Here is a 17,245-nt window from a genome sequence, read left to right on the forward strand (position 1 = left end):
AAATGTTATTAGTTTCAATATTTCAAGCTTATTAAGAGTTCAGAGCAGGATGGAGCCACTATGTGTTCACTCCGAATCATGTGAAGGGCCAGGGGGAAAAATGATGAATGTCGATTTTTCGCCCATTTTGAGATCGCAGCGCTATCTGATAGCTCAGAAGCTGTACTATAAGAATGAGAAAGGCCTTGGTTGGGAACCGGTGAGAAGTGCCTGAAAAACGCATTATTATTTTGGCATATATTGACGTATTTATGAATAGAAATACTTAGTTTTTCATTTCCTGGCAAATCGTCTCGAATGAACATTCATCGTTTTTCCCCCTGGCCCTTCATCTGTTAAAATAGTTGACATGAAGCATTATGCTACTTGGTAGACAATTGTTTCAAAAGATATAAGACTGTCACATCAGGAATTTGTTTTGTAAAGAGATATTATGAATTAGGGATAATGTTGAGATGGACCTAAAGGAAAATGGTAGGGATGGAAAAGAGTATATAGATCTTGCTCAGGATAGGGACAGATGGAAGATATGTGTTGCTGCAGCCATAAACCTCCGGGTTTAAGAAAGCTAGAGTGTTAGTTAGTTGGTATTATGAATCATTTATTTTGGGGACATTTGATTCTGTATTTTACCATCTATACTTACTTATTATGTACATAATAATAACCCATGGCTCGACAATCCTTGAAAGGGGCTGGGCCTATCTCCCAGCTGCCAGTCTCCCTCCCATAATCCTACCTAGAGGTGTGGAGTTCTTCAACCAGTAATGGGGTGACGTGGGGTTAGCACGATGAATCCCCAGCCGTGTAGGAGATTTCAGAGACTGGGTTCAGCTACTCACTTGTACCTCCCCCAATTTCCTCACAATGGTGGGTTGCCACTGGTCCTATACACAGGCCGAGAACCCATGCTGTCCCGCAGTTGGAGCCCAAAGCATAGTGCCTTACACTACACAGCGACGGAGGAGGACTATTATGTACATGGTAATGTTTATTTTAGGAAATATTGTTCAAAGTGGTTTGTAACACATACTCCCCTAGTGTGTGCACAACTTTATTTATTAAATTCCTGTCATTCACATTGCTAAATCACATGAAGAACAACTATATCAACCCTCCGAGTGCCACCTTTTTTTAAATTTTGAATTATTTTCCTTACCAGCGCAATAATGGTCGGGAAAGCACTAGGTAAATTATCTTCACTATTTCACCGAAAACAGAGGCGTTGGCACCTTTTTTCTGTCGTTCTTTCAGTTTATTACATGCCCCTCAATTGACGGTCCCCCTTTGGCGGCACTCAGTACCGCACACGGGACGTTTCCTACCTTAAATCACAGCACACCAGCCATGAAGCTGGCGGAAATAAGAAGAATAAATCGACTGTATGCTGTTAGGAATGCAAATTATTTTACGCATAAATAGTTATACTACCCATACGAAATGTCTGAGTTATCAAAATAATGATATTGAAAAGTGACAACATTCAGTTCCTTATATTTGAGTCAGGATGTCTTTTCTTACACATACCTTGTAAGGGTACGAAAAACAAATTGAGATTTGAACATTTTAAAAATATTTTGTAAGTTTCTTCGAGGTATGTTTTCTACATTCAATTGTTTTTTCTGAGAGTCAGAGAATTTTGGAACAAATAGTTCCTTTCTAAGCCCATATAAGATGTATGATTTCAATCCATTTTGAAAAATACGTTGAAATTTTTTGGAAAATACTTTGATATTTGTGTGAATGGTGAGTTCACTTTTTTAGTGCCTTCATTACATGGAAAAGTTTTAATTACTTTCAGAAAAAATATTTTGGTGCATTTCTTCAAGAGTAAGCTTGTAATTGCACGAGACTGTCATTTTTTTAAAAAATGTCCGAAATTGACATGTTTGCGTTCATGTATATTTCCCCTGATTTCCAGTAAGTGCTAGTGTAATTCAACCTCAATTTGCATCAATAATTCACGTAAATAACGTTGGTTTTGAAGAGGTGGCACAGAGTGCCGTGCGGGGGAAATTTGTGCTGCTATGAGGACGTGGATGAGAGAGGGTTAAAAATATTATTTCCATAACTCATATAGCTTCAAAAATACATCTAATCCACAAACTACTTCAGCAACAGTCAAAATTTTAAATGAAACAAGTCTTATGCACAATGATTGACTCTGCCCCATCCCCCACCACCATGTTGCCAACATCATTCAATCAGCTTCCATGTGAGCCTACTAGTTTTGCAGCATGTAGCTTGTCACAACCTGTACACACAAAGTGCTCTGTTTGACTATATTTTTTAACAAAAAAAACCTTATTTCCTTTGTATGTGGGGAGTTGGTTTGCCTGCTCGTTTCATGTACCTAGTCATATGCTTATTTTTCTTGCAAATTATCCTATAAGTCTAGTCTTTTCCATGACACACCATGTAGCCTACTAGAAGAAAATGAAAAGTGCATGCAGAGAGTGAAACGTTATGGGCACTTGCTCCTATTGTGTTTTGCGAACCACACTAGCATGAAATATAGGGTGCACAAACAGGGGTGTGTCTAGTGTCTGTGTTTGAGCAGTTACTGATTATTTCCACTCTGCATGGTCATTTATATTATTATGTAAACTAAAACCCACCCACACTCCCCCGAACTATAATTTACAATGTTTTCTTAGATCTCTAAACTGATACATTTTAATTTCATATGGCTTATATTTAATTATAAAATTTGAAATCTTGCAGAATAAGTTAGTGTGATATATCATTTCACTGCAAGTAAAATAGTTTAATCACTTCATTACATTAAATAAAGTAGTCAAACCTCCTCACATAGCATATATCTCTCTCCCTTTAATGATATACTAACTACATATATTTAATTATATGAGAGCTGTACTTCCAGACTAATACTTAGTGTGTCATACAATTTAACTGCAAGTACAAAATGACAATCGATTTATTTAATGTAATTAAGTTTAACAACCTGTTCACCCAGTAACAAGCATGCATGCCAATACGGACAGTCACTACGTGTAATATGCACCTCGAATCAAGACTTTTAATAAAAATCATAGCTACGGAGGTACAATACGAAACGTCCAAAATGAAGAGATGTAATAATGAAATTACACTCCCACCTCGATGGATCTTAGTAACCACATCCGCACAACGATGTCGACTCACACCTGTCAACTTGGTAAGGGTCACCTTTGTGACCCTTAATAAGGCAACGAATGTGGGCAGCACTGTGGGACCTTTCCCTGTGGGACCTACCACTTGTAAAGAAACCCATTATTTAAATAGTACACAGAATTTTGATGTAAAACTTCAAAGGGAATTGTAATTTGTGTATTGTCAATTGCTTGGAAAAACTAACCACGAAATGTGATGGATTAGGCTACCAATTGTAGGTTGCAATTACTTCATAATCCACAGTTAGTGGAGGAAATATATACGATTCTAACAAAATGAGGTGAGGTAACAAAGTAGTGTACTATGCTACAATCTGTTGAATAAACTAACAACTATGTCTAATTGAACAGTCTTTTGAGGGTTTTCAAACCTGCATTCTTATATAGTTTTATTTCAGACAGTTTTGCTACTTAACATTGGAGTAGGGTAAATGCTTCGTTTTAGGCCACCCCTGAAATTTTGGTTTACTTTTATTGTGTACACCTATAAAAAAAAAGTAAAGTAAAGTGTTCCCCTGTGCATAGCACCACGCCATGAAGGCGTATAGGGGGTGTGGGGGTAACGCCCCACACTTTCTTGAGTGGGGGTGATGTGATCAGCATCATGCCCCTGACCGCCTTTACCCCCCAGGGTTTCCCCCAGGTACCCATGTTATTCGACGCTGGGTAGGCGCCGGGGCCGCTTCCACCGTTAGAAAAGTTCCCGGATTTGAACCGGCCGGGGATCGAACCCGGGACCTTGAGCATGGTAGTCAGATGCGTTACCGACTGAGCCACCGCGGTCACATTGTGTACACCTATACAGTAATATACTCAAAATCGAACTTTGACTGTTACAAAAAGTGATACAATACAAGCGCAAAAAAAAAAAGTCAAAGCTCAAATTCCAATTTTTATAGTGCAAAATTGCTAATTTTTGAAAATCCCTCTATAACTTTTGCTAAAATTTTATTTTTTAATAATTAAAGCGAAGTGCTAAGTTAAAAATAAGTGCTAAGTTACTTCCGGTCCACTTCCGGTTTACTTGACACACACCTGTGGGTTACTGTGGTGTCTTCTGATTGGCTTACTGTTTCAGATGCGGTTTGAGCTTAGGCTACTGAAAGGGTTTTTGTATTACAAATCAGTTAATATTGTAAGAATAGTTGAAGAGTATAGAGGTGTTTTTCCAGTGCTCCTCAGTAGTCAGAGAAGGGGGTACGAGTAAATACCCTCCTCTCCCCAAAATCTAACAATTTCATAGTGAGCTTTCTTAGTGTAATTTAACTGAAAATTATGATTTTAGCTGATTTTACAAGTTTAAAAACTGAAAATTTGTTTTATGCAAGAATATTACCAAAACGTTTATCAAAAAAATTGAAACGTTACCAAAACGTTGAAACGTTTATATAGGAACGATGGAACGTATTGTCATCCTCATCTTCACAATTAGTAAGTAAGTGCTATTAGTAAACTTACGAGGTAAAAAAATAAGTTTTGTAGGAATTCCCTTGTCAATATGCATACCATGTTGCTGCCTTTTAGTTTCTGAAATATGTTAAATTATATTACATTGAATATCAATTAACTAACTAACTCTCTAGCCTTCTTGAATCTGAAAGTTCATAGCTGCAGTTTTCCATTTGTCCTTATCCTGAGCAAGATTTATATATTCCATTCCATTTTTACAGATTTCCTTTTAGGTCCGCCTCCATCTTCGTTTTGGTCTCTTACCATCAGGTTTTCCCCAACAAAACTCTTGTAAACTCTTCTTTATTCTTTTCTCATTCGTGCCCACCTAGGTATTCGTGATTTAATCATCAATCTAATAATATTTTGGAAACAAATATAAATTATGTACTTCTATATTATGTAACTTTCACCATTCACTTGTTTCTTGATCCCTTTTAGGTCCAAATATTTTCCTAAGAATCTTATTTTCAAATACACCTCAATTTATCTTCAAGAGATCAAGTTTTCGTATCCACAGACAAAATTACTGTTATTGTATATTTTAACATTTACTATCTTAGATATTAAACAAAAATACAAAAATTTATGAAGAGAAAAATTATATGCATTTTCCGAATTAATCCTACTTTTCATTTGTTAGTATTACTCCTAAGTACTTGAATTTGGAAACTGGTTCAAAATCGAATAATTATCACTTAGTTTCGGCCTGTAATTTTCTCTTTGCTGCTTTGAAAAATATTTTAACATTATTCTTAATTGTATTTACATCATCTGCAGTTAAGTCACAGTAAGTACTTTGTTAGTTTCTTTTACCTTCCTAATAGCATATTCTAAGACAAAATTAAAAAACAATAAATATGATGTATCTTTGTTTTATAACTTTTCATAAATTGTATATTTATCAGACATATTAACAAGATTTTTAGGTATTTTAAACTCGAATAATTTATCTTTTTAGCATCTTTAAATTCAACTTAACTGCCAGGGATTGTATTTTTTTTATAGTGCCATGTGATTTCATAACTAACTAACCAACTAACTCTCTAGTCTTCTTAAACCCAAAAGTTCGTAGCTGCAGCAACACAAGCCTTCCATCTATCCATTTATATATTCTTAACCATCCCTAGCAATTTCCTTTAGATCCATCTCAATATTATCCTTCCATCTTCGTCTTAGCCTCCTCTTACCATCAACTTTCCCAACAAAAATTCTGTAAACTCCTCTTTTCTCTCCCATTCAGGCTTTGTAGCACATATCCTGCTCACCTAACTCTTCTTTATTTAATTGTTCTAATAATATCTGGATATAAATATAAATTATGTAGTTCTAAATTATGTAACCTTCTCCACTAACCTGTCTTCTCATCCCTTTTAGGTCCAAATATTTTCTTAATTTTATTTTTAAATACGCCTTAATTTATATTTGACCAAGTTTCACATCCATATAATACTACAAGCAAAATTACTATTTTATATATTTTAACTTTTAATTTCTTAGAGAGAAATAACATGCATTTCCTGAATTAAGTCTACTTTTTATTTTATTTCCTCTTTAATATAATTTTCATTTGTTTATATTATTAAGCATATCTTTTATCGATGTTTCATGAGATTTGGTCACCTGCGAAAATTAATCCGTTTATCTCCTTTTTAGTAATAGTATTTTATTTATATATCATGTCAGGTTAGAAAAAAAGTTCGTGCCTCAATCAAAGCGATAAATTGTGTAATAATATTATCTGTTTCAGCATTTGACTTATACCAATCATCCGTATATCGTCTCCTTCCTTCTCTCAGCTCATGAAGCTCGTCCATCCTATCGGCCAAATTTTTGCTTGCTGCCCGAAAAAGAAACTCGGGATTCTGTAACTTTTTAATACCACTTATTTTGCGAAGAATATCCATAAAAATCATCTCGCAGGATGGACGAAATTCAGGCACTATTTTGCTTAACTCAACAAGCCTCGCAACATCCTCACCTGTGTACTTAAAAATCTTGTACAGCAATTCAAGTGGCAAGTCAGTTATACAAGTTGTCATTTTTACAAAATATTATTTAAATAAAAGTTTTATATATAAATTTTCTCGGGGAAAAATACAAAACGCACAATCGTCAAAATTTAATAAAATTCTATTTACTAGAAAAAAAAACACTTTTAAACTTATGATAATTGATAAAATGTAACTTAAAAGACAATAATTATAATATTTTTTTCAGCTCTAGTATTTATATATAAATTTTCTCGGGAAAAAATTCAAAATTCAAGTATGTATATGACCCCAAAAATACAATTTAAAATCACTAATATAATCACATTTTCAGAACCTTTTTTTTTCCTTTCCCTATACTTATCAACATCTAAAACCAACACATAAGCCTACATCTGATGACAAATTGTTAACTTGTTAAGAATATCACGTCACATCTACACACACGCACGCACACTCAAGAAATGTTTGGAATGCAAAACTATTAATTTTGTCTGAGTAAAAACAACTAGGTTAGATGAGAATTCTTGTCAACATTTCCGTGTTGCAGAAGTTTCTTTGGAAAAATAATTGCAATTAAGAAATTATTAGCCCCGTCTAGTTCGATACACTTTTAGACATATTGTTGAGTGCAGGTGCATCCCAGCACCAGGCAAGTGTAGTAGAACTGTGTTTTTTGAACTTCTGCAACTATAAAATAATTCTTATACAATAAAATTGGAATTTGAATTCTTGCATAAAACAAATTTTCAGTTTTTAAACTTGTAAAATCAGCTAAAATCATAATTTTCAGTTAAATTACACTAAGAAAGCTCACTATGAAATTGTTAGATTTTGGGGAGAGGAGGGTATTTACTCGTACCCCCTTCTCTGACTACTGAGGAGCACTGGAAAAACACCTCTATACTCTTCAACTATTCTTACAATATTAACTGATTTGTAATACAAAAACCCTTTAAGTAGCCTAAGCTCAAACCGCATCTGAAACAGTAAGCCAATCAGAAGACACCACAGTAACCCACAGGTGTGTGTCAAGTAAACCGGAAGTAGACCGGAAGTGGACCGGAAGTAACTTAGCACTTCGCTTTAATTATTAAAAAATAAAATTTTAGCAAAAGTTATAGAGGGATTTTCAAAAATTAGCAATTTTGCACTATAAAAATTGGAATTTGAGCTTTGACTTTTTTTTTTGCGCTTGTATTGTATCACTTTTTGTAACAGTCAAAGTTCGATTTTGAGTATATTAGTATAGGTGTACACAATAAAAGTAAACCAAAATTTCAGGGGTGACCTAAAACGAAGCATTTACCCTACTCATTGGTCTTCGTATCCCTTTGTGTTTTTTATTTATCACTTAGCATTCATTTTTTTTATTTATCACTTAGCATTCATTATTTTGTCTATTCATTTTAGTAACTGTGTATAATATTAATGTTCAAAACTATGATTTGAATAGTTATGGATAAAAGTATTGTTAAGGTCATTAAAAATATAATATGCTCTATCATTTGGTTTATTTTAATTCGCTTTACTGCAACTTTTACTTTGCCGCAAAAATAATGATGATGGGACACTCACAAAGAACATCCATGCGAGACTCAAACCCAGAAGAGCTGGCGATGCAGCATGCTTTGCTAACCACTGAACATTAGTTTATGTGGAACAGGTACCTTGTCGACCATGAAGATGCTATTCTTGCTGTTTGTGTTCTTATTCCTTTGAGTTTTTACTTTTATTACTTAGCAGTTTTGTTTATATATTATCATTTTTGTAGTTAGAACATTGTTACGTTTTTTTCTCTCTTGTTACTTAGCAGTTTTGTTTGTATGTTTTCATTTTAGTAGGTAGTGACATTTTAATATTGTTTGAAATAATAAGAATGTAGTTGTTAACAATATTTATTAACATAATATTTTAAGATGGGCTTTAGTCTCTTTTAGAAAACTGAAGTCTAGAAATATGTTATGATGGGCATTGTCTTCATTAACAAATAAAACTTTAGAAACTAATAGAATAGTATGTAGTGTATGTTACTTTGGGATCCCATTAGCTGTGGTTGGAGGAGGCCAGGGTGTCAACCATGGAGAAAGTCCCCCAACCTTTTGACTACACCAACTGCCTTAAAATTAGATATTTTGATCTCTAATTTTCATACCATCTAGACAGTTGGTATTTCATTTAAAACGAAATCGGTCAGTGCGTTGTTAAATATGTTACAGTTACACATCATTAGTAAAAGCATTTTGCTATTCTTGTTTGGGGCACGTTATTACACCCTTTCTACAATTTTATCCACAAAATATTGAATACTGTTTTAACAATATTCTAGTTGCACCAGGAATAGTGTTTTTAACCTCTCACAACTTTACAGGTTTTTTTTATAGATACATGACAATCAGATGTTTCAAATATGAGAAGTTAAGAGTGCAGGCAATCGTCTCCTGCCTCCTCCCACAAATGTTGAAAAATGAGATCATGCCTCTCCAACCTCCTATAAGAACTAAGGGATCACTCTTCCCAAACTAACATTAAATCATCGTGAATACAAGAATAACTGGTGAGTTACTAGCCTCGGACATGATACCTAAAACTAACGGTAAAGCAGTAATGTACCTGCCTACCTTGTCTCTTTCTTGTCCTTTAACAAAAAAATAAGAATTAGTATATGAAACAGGAGAGAATGAGAACTTCTTGCTTCTATATCAAGCAATTGACTTCTTCAATACAGTGATATTTCGACATGACTTTGCTTTCTAAACTTTCGGAAAATGAATTCTAAAAAATTAAATGCAGAGTTCTAACCCTTGGCATGGAAGGAAATTCAAACTCATCATTACACTTTAGAGAAAGTAACTAACTGCAATCAACTGCAGTTCGAAGAAAATTATTATTACCTTGCTGCGTACCCTGTGCCTAAACATGCATGCTGAAACCTAGTTATCTCACTCTAGACAAACAAAAGTCTAAATTCACAATTAAGAAATGAGAGACGTGGTAGTTGATAAATACAGAGAAACTAGTACTCACTTTTAGAAATTTTCAGCGAAAAATGCATTCTCGCCCAGGACTCAAGCCTGGGTATTTGTTTTATTAATTTTCGTGGCCATTGCCACCATCCTCGTCGGAACTTGTTTACTGTAACAACAAGTGATAAAGTGAGTACTAGTTACTCTGTATTTAAAAGTCTAAAGTTGGAAAGAAAAGAGATTTAAGCCCAGGTATTTAAATTCCCAGGAAAATGCTATATACTATGTCTGAGACACCCTCAACACTTTTATGGGTGATGACTAGGGAACAGATTTCTAGGCACATATCTATTTTTCTTGCAATGTCATAGACATATGCTATTTAGAGAGCTTTGCATTTCACGTACACAGCACTCTTCTAATGAAATTCTAGAGGACCTAAAAATAGGGTTACCACATCACTATAAGGAAAATGTAGGTCATTGAGTCAAAATGTAGGACACAAAACATTTGCAATAATTAACACATATTTCTATAAAACACGTAAGAGAGCAATTTAAAATTGACACTTTTCAGTTAAAAAATAATATTTCTTAATTAATTCTTTAATGCAAAACTTCCAAACTTGTAATCATACTAAACAATGCATACTAGATATTTTCTCAAAATTTCAGGTTGAGTCAAAATACATTTACGAGACACTGGACAGTCAAACTCTTTGAAATTATGTGGACCAGTACCAAACTTTTTACAGACTATGGAGAAAAAAAAAATTCTCTCGTGAGTAAGTTGTGCTGATGGTAATGAAAGTATTCTCTTAACATTTGCATTATGTCCTGTAATGGCAAACAAATATTCAGCAATTACAGCAATTGAAATGGTTCCAGAAGTTTCATCTTGCGTAGCTCTTAATTGAATAACAAAAATTCTTGAGTTTTTCAGGCCTTTTTCTTTTTCTTCTCTCAACCTTTATTTATTCGACCCCTACTTCGGTGAAGTTGGAAATTAACAATTAAGAAAATAAATATCTATTTAATGAAAAAAAAAAGCAAAAGGCTAGTTAAAATTAAAACTGAAGCTGTATAAGAGATTTAGACTTATTTTATCAATTAATAAATACTAGACTGCATTCAGCAGACTAGCGAGGCTCTGGCATCTAGACTCATAGCCAGTATAATCTTATGTGGTGCTAGTGTTGTCCTCCCTATATGTTTGTGATTGTCCCTTCATCCATCTTATCTTACCACTATCCACACTCATCTTCATGATTAGCCAAAGGTGCAGAAAAGCTAAGTAAAATAAAATAAATCTCAAGTAGCAAAAGTTCTTGACCACAAGTAAAAATTATTGATTTCTTTACTTTTCTTCACTGGTAGATACCCTAAATAACTTTGTTCTTTGTACCCCTGCTTTACAATCCAAATAATGAATAAGAATGGGAAACATCTTGATCCATCAGTATCAACCCCAAGCAAGAAATTACCCTCATGCATTGAACAGTTACATCATCAATATGTGGCCTCAAAACTTTGTTCATTAATTGCTTCTGTTGTTCTTCTAGCATAAACTTTTATTCTCTTTTTGGGCAATGATTGAATCAAAATAACTTCCACTATTGAGTTTGGGAGCGCAGACTCTTTCTTTCCTTAACTTCCATGATTTCTTTTTGTTCAACTGAAACACATATTGTTCTAAGTGATATTATGTGATGCTCAAAATGTAGGATATTTTTCAAATTCCTCCCAGATGCCGGACACAAATCTAAAACGTAGGACATGTCCAGGAAAAACCGGACATCTGGTAACCCTATCTATAAATGCATAAATGAACCATAAATTCCTATAAATGCATAAATGAACTCTAAATTCATATAAATGCCTACAAGACTTATTTTTTAACTTGAAAAATGCCTTTTAAACCATTCACTTAACTTTACAAATAACTTATATTAAGAACTACCCTTAATTTCAACCACAAAGGTTTGAGAACTTGAACGAATCCAAATGGCAACAGAAGCAAATGAAGAGCAAGGGGAGGCAACCAACGTGAAAATTTTCGCCATCTTACAGCTTGCATCAAGAAATAAATCATTCAGTTGTTAAAACAGGGCCGGCATTATTCCCAGCCTCCAACAGTGTAAGAGCGAAGGAAGATTACAAGAATACCTCCAGTTGATTGGTTGTTTCGAGTGCCTGCTGTAATGAGTAGGAAAGTCAACCCTGCAAGTGACCAATCACGTTGCGTATTTCCGCCATTGACAAAACAGTTAGATGAAAGGAGAGGGTTTGCACCAGAAACTGTAACTGCCTGGTATAAAGGCTGTTCATCAAGGAGAGAAGACCATTGCAAACATGCCTGCTTGAGCGATGAGGTTGAGCTTTTAGCACACTTTATGCATAGATAGACTAATCGAGACATGACCTACAGTTTAAAGTGGGATAACTTTGTTACAAAGCGACGGTGCTATCACTATGCCTTGGAAAGACCAAAGGAAAGTTGAACTAACCATTGAAAAGGAACAAATGTTGAACTTGGCTGTACTTCAAGCGACTCAAAAACATTGGTACCAGATTGTATCGGTGGAAAAAATTCAGCGGGTACTTACCATACCGATACATCGGTATCGGTTCAGTCCTAAAATAAACTTGATCCACCTAATCTAACCACAAAAGCATTTATTGAACAAAAACTTCGAAGAAAGTGTACATTGCACAGATTCTGAGAACCAACAGTGCAATTCCCTTCCACCTTGCACATGTGACCTATGTAGGTAGGAGGAGCAGTTTGTAAACAAGACGATATTGAACAAATAGCTGTTACCAAGTACAGAATTACAATGGAGCCAAGTTCTTTTTGTTTTATATATATTTCATCATGCTACGTATGCATTTTTTACATGGTTTGATTTATGCCTGTTAAAACATACGGTAACAGTAGTATAAGCCGGAGACGGATTTCTTAAAATTTACAGGAGAAAAGACGAGAAAGTACTTACAGAATTGTGTTCTTGAGAACTTTCTGAAGCCGGAGATATTGTTTTTTAGAATCGTGCTACGTATTTTGCCTGTAAATAAGGTATTTTTCGTCAATCATGCATCTCCGTTGCGCGATAGCTCGTGCCACCATTACCGTCGACTACGTGAATCAAATGTTCCGTGCGTTCGGTTATGTAACACCCTCACAGTGTAGCAACCACGCGGTAGTTTTACAAGATGACGTGCGAGCGGGTTTTTTGTTCCAATTTAAGGTAACACTCTAGTTTACGTCCTTTTCCTAAGGAATACGTGTCATATATCGTTGAAAAGCTTATTTTATAAGGAATTGAACAACATAAATCCCAAAGGTAGGAAAAATTTCCTGAAAAACTAAATCGAGAAAAACCGACGTTTTCCGGATATGCGTAATTGAACATACTAAGGAATTTTTTAGATAATGAAGCACATATTTAGGGGTGAAATGAGTGCTAATGGAACCTAACCTAACAGGCCTAACCTAACCTCGTAAGCATACCTCGGCCCCGTGAATGGATAGTGGGGTTATCGTGAAAAGAAAGTGTAAAAAGAAAAAGGTACTTACCCGAAGAGATGCCGGGTGCCGCACCACGATCGCGCACCGCGAGCGCAAAGAAGCAATCACCATGCAGATAAGGACGTAAAGTAGAGTTTAGCCTCGATTTTCGCTTAAAAACCTTTTGTGAATAGTTTGTGCGGCATTTATCGGCGCACCGCGAACGCAAAGAAGCAATCACCATGCAGATAAGGACGTAAAGTAGAGTTTAGCCTCAATTTTCGCTTAAAAACCTTTTGTGAATAGTTTGTGCGGCATTTATCGGTTCATAAGTTTGGAAACACTGCACATCAGCTGACGATACTGCATATCAGCTGACGATCAACAACGTGAGTCAAGATTTGCCCGCCGAATTAGCAACGACCAATAAATGATTATAATGTTAAAAGTAACGTGTTTTTCATGGAAAAAAGTTATCGCCAGCTTGAAAAATCTTCCGCTATGCATATGAGGTAAGTAGCAATGATTTTTATTTGAAAACAAACGAGTTTAATGTGTCTCCGGCTTATACTACTGTTACCAAACATACTTCATAGTTTTAGCGATTACTTACTGTGTGTTTCTGTGACACTACATTTCACTTCTATATAATTCTGCACTTGCCAACAACTATTATGCTTTCGTTGTTAGGTTAGGCAGGTCAGGTTCAATTCTCTTAGCATTAAAATAAAATTCTTAAATGCTGAAGTGGCCAAAATGTTTGGAGATTTTGTTCAATAATGCTTTCGTAGTTAGGTTAGGCAGTGAAAGGTACTTTTAACATCTTATTTTTGCCCATAAATTGGACTTTTTCAAAATGAAAACTGCACTGATTAGTATCAGGAAGGTTCCAATTTATTTCCACTAGCCTACGATACTAACTGTCGATTCCATCAACGAAGAATGCCTTTTCCATTGGAAGCATGCATATTTTAAGTTGTTTTCTCAACATTATTCTTTTTATAAATCCAAACAGAGCTAATTACTTTAAGGAAGGTTCAAATTTCGTGTGATAATGACTGCCAAAATTCTACGATAATTAGTATTTTTTCTTGGAGAATTTTAACAAATCATAAAACAATCGAAACCATTACCAGAAGTATCTCGAGGTGAAAAAAAACAGTGTCAAGGAAACACACCGTAACTAATCGCTAAAACTCCTCAGCGTGTACTAACAGACGTAAATCGAAATCGAACCATGTAAAAAAAAATACCTTCTATCATGGTTAGTTCGGAAATTGAACAATCAAAACTTGGGCCCAGCTAATCTTTACATAGGGTAGTGGGAGGGGGGTCAGGATATTAGAAGAGGATCCATAAATATTCTATGGAAAAGGGGGGTCAGGATATTAGAAGAGGATCAATGGAAAGGGGAGGTCAGGATATTAGAAGAGGATCCATAAATATTCTATGGAAAATTTATCGCTACAAGAACGCAATTCCTCACAATTAATTAGAAACACCAATCTTACCTGCATGTTGTCTTCCCAACACCACCCTTTCCTCCAACAAATATCCACCGGAGAGATTTCTGCTCAAGTACATTTTTTAAACTAGGTTCTAGAGTTTCAGTATCACCAATCCCGCCTTCACTCATGGTTCCTTTATTAACTTCGCAATTAAATCTTCACAAGTAATTAAGAGAAATCGAGATAAGTTTGTAAAAAATGGAAAATCCAATATTATTCGAAACAAATTACGGTAATAGACAGCTCTCTCAAAAGTCCTACAAGCAGACAAGGAAATCACACATTAGAACAAATGCACATCACCCACTGCCAACGGGCATGTAAATGAATTCCTAAATGTACATCAACATTTGAAAATCAAGTATGAAGCACACTTCGAGAAACTCGTTAAAACTAAATGGAATAAAGTACAGCATTAATCTGTGGTACAGCAGCGTTGTAATTGCTTATTCAACTTTAGGTGATATGAAATGTATATGGTGCATGTAAACTACAAAAACAGCACAATAGGCAAATCGATTATCGCAGGTACAATAGCCCCGTCTAGTGCAGTGCAGGTGTTCCAGTGTCAGGTTGGTGTAAGGGTGGCGCAAGGAGATGACGTTCAACCAACTAGACGGAAAACGGTGTTCAAGTTCAGAATATTCAACAAATGCGTGTCTGCTGCTTTAAACGGTCATTAGATTATTTAGCACGCACCACGTGACCATACACCACACTTGCATCATGCTTGCACCGGTCCGGAAGGTAGTGCAGACACCAAATACACTACTTGACTCGAAATCAACGAACTCGGTGTTGCACCGTGCAACCAACTAGACCCCTTGGTGCAAAAAGAGTCAAAGCGAGTCAAAAAGTGCAGCCAACTAGACGGGGCTAATAAGAAGGCTATTCACCGGATGTTTACGTTTCTGTGCTTCCTTGGCGAGGGTGGGAACTTCACTTCCGGTTTTGAAATGCAATCATTGTGTGGATTTTGGTTACAACACGAGGTTGGAAATAAGTATTATTTTCTCTGGTATCTGTGCACAGTTTTCAGACAGATCCGATACGGAAAAATCGGATGATTCAGGCAGTAAAGCGAAAAGACTGGACACAACCCCGAGGGACTACATCACCGGAATAAATCAAATGAAAATATTTTACGTGTTTCGAAGATTATAATTGTCTAACGCACATGTGTTGACTAAATTTAAAAATTGGAACTGTTTATAATCATTCAGAATGGACATTTCAACTCATTTTTTTACAACAATTTTAAAAACTACACCCTGGAAAAATTACCCCTGCAAGTTCTCGCGTTTCTCTGCGTCCAGTTTAAGGCAAAAACGAGACTTCCAAAGTTGCGTGGCTAGCGTTGCGCTGAAAACACGCCCCGCCATGTTAATACGTCACGACTTAGGCAGAGCTCGTTTGTCGTCTGCTTTAAGCGTCCAGTTTACTGCGGGTAGCCCACGATGAGCGAACATGTACAGCAGTTTTACAAATCTGAACAGATTTAAATAATGGAAAAAGGAGCGATAGTGGAAAGGCTTTGTAATGAATGATCATTCTTCCATGAAATACTCCCTGCTGCTCACGTGCAAGATAAATGAAAGGGTTCTGCTGCGTGCGTGTTTCTCAGCAGGCCCGTAGCCAGGAATTCTTAGTAAGGGGGGGGGGGGGGGGGCGAAGTCAATCCTAGAGGGGGCAAATTTTTAATATATTGTGTTGCATTGACAGATATAGCAAGGAACAGAGAAGCACTTGCCCCCCTCCTCCAAAAGTAATAAGTAACAGGAAAGGGATGATATCTTGAAACCCCCAAGGAACAATAAAAGTTCGAGCAACATCAAGTAACAATATTTCGATAATGATCTTTCGGACTACCAAAGAATACAATGATAAAGTTTAACATAAATAGGCTAATTGGGACTGTATCTACTTTATATTTACAGGTCAATAATGTTAATAGACGATTAATATGTACCAACAGCTTTGGGCTTCTCTGTAGAATTGATTAAGGAAGTCATTTATAAGTCATGCTTCATAATGTTTCCCTCGAGTTTCCAGAATGCAAGATTTTTACGCACAAAGGAATCTAACGAGAATCCAACAACACCATTGTGTTGTGTTATGCAAGAAAAATCGAATTAATTAAATAATAATGGTTACATATTATCTAGACTTTGATGAATTGTGTAAAAAATTGTAATTAATTTTTTGTAGGCCTACTTGCTAAAACATTAAAACATGGGTCCGTTACTCCACCACGGATTCTATTTGCTTCAAAGAAAAGACTCTTGCATCACTACAGACAATGTTTGCCTACTGGTTAGGTTAACCATTTTGCAAAATATTGTGTTGTTGAAATACATGTGTTTGACACCCGACAAACAAATAGGAATCCCTGGATTGATCAATGACTTCTTGGATTAGGCTACAGTGTCATCATTAATATTTCATATCAAGTTTTATAGAGGGAAATGTTGTATCCTCTTTACATTATGAAAAATACCTTCCTTAATGACTTTGATACGAAACCAAACGATATAAGAGGCCCCCTTCGCCTTACCCCATTTCCGCGGCACGAGGTATCTGGGCCGCTTATCGCCACCACTTTTTGAGCAGAAGCGTGCAAACCCCAAATATCCGGTTTTTTTTAATGCTGA

The 17,245-nt window shown here is 35.7% G+C and overlaps 1 protein-coding gene across 1 annotated transcript in view; it reads right to left on the reverse strand.

Annotated features, from left to right (window-relative positions):
• The window catches only part of LOC145991367 (ATPase ASNA1 homolog), a 48,866-nt gene extending 33,862 nt beyond the window's left edge, over nt 1–15,004 (reverse strand). The window contains exon 1 of the mRNA XM_083127391.1: nt 14,598–15,004. Within this exon, the coding sequence (XP_082983517.1) occupies nt 14,598–14,722 (125 nt within the window). The 5' untranslated portion in view covers nt 14,723–15,004. The remainder of the gene's footprint in view (nt 1–14,597) is intronic.
• Between the last annotated feature and the right edge of the window lie 2,241 nt (nt 15,005–17,245).

This window comes from Lepisma saccharinum, chromosome 1 (assembly GCF_977018435.1).
Source record: "Lepisma saccharinum chromosome 1, izLepSacc3.1, whole genome shotgun sequence".
NCBI lineage: Eukaryota > Metazoa > Arthropoda > Insecta > Zygentoma > Lepismatidae > Lepisma > Lepisma saccharinum.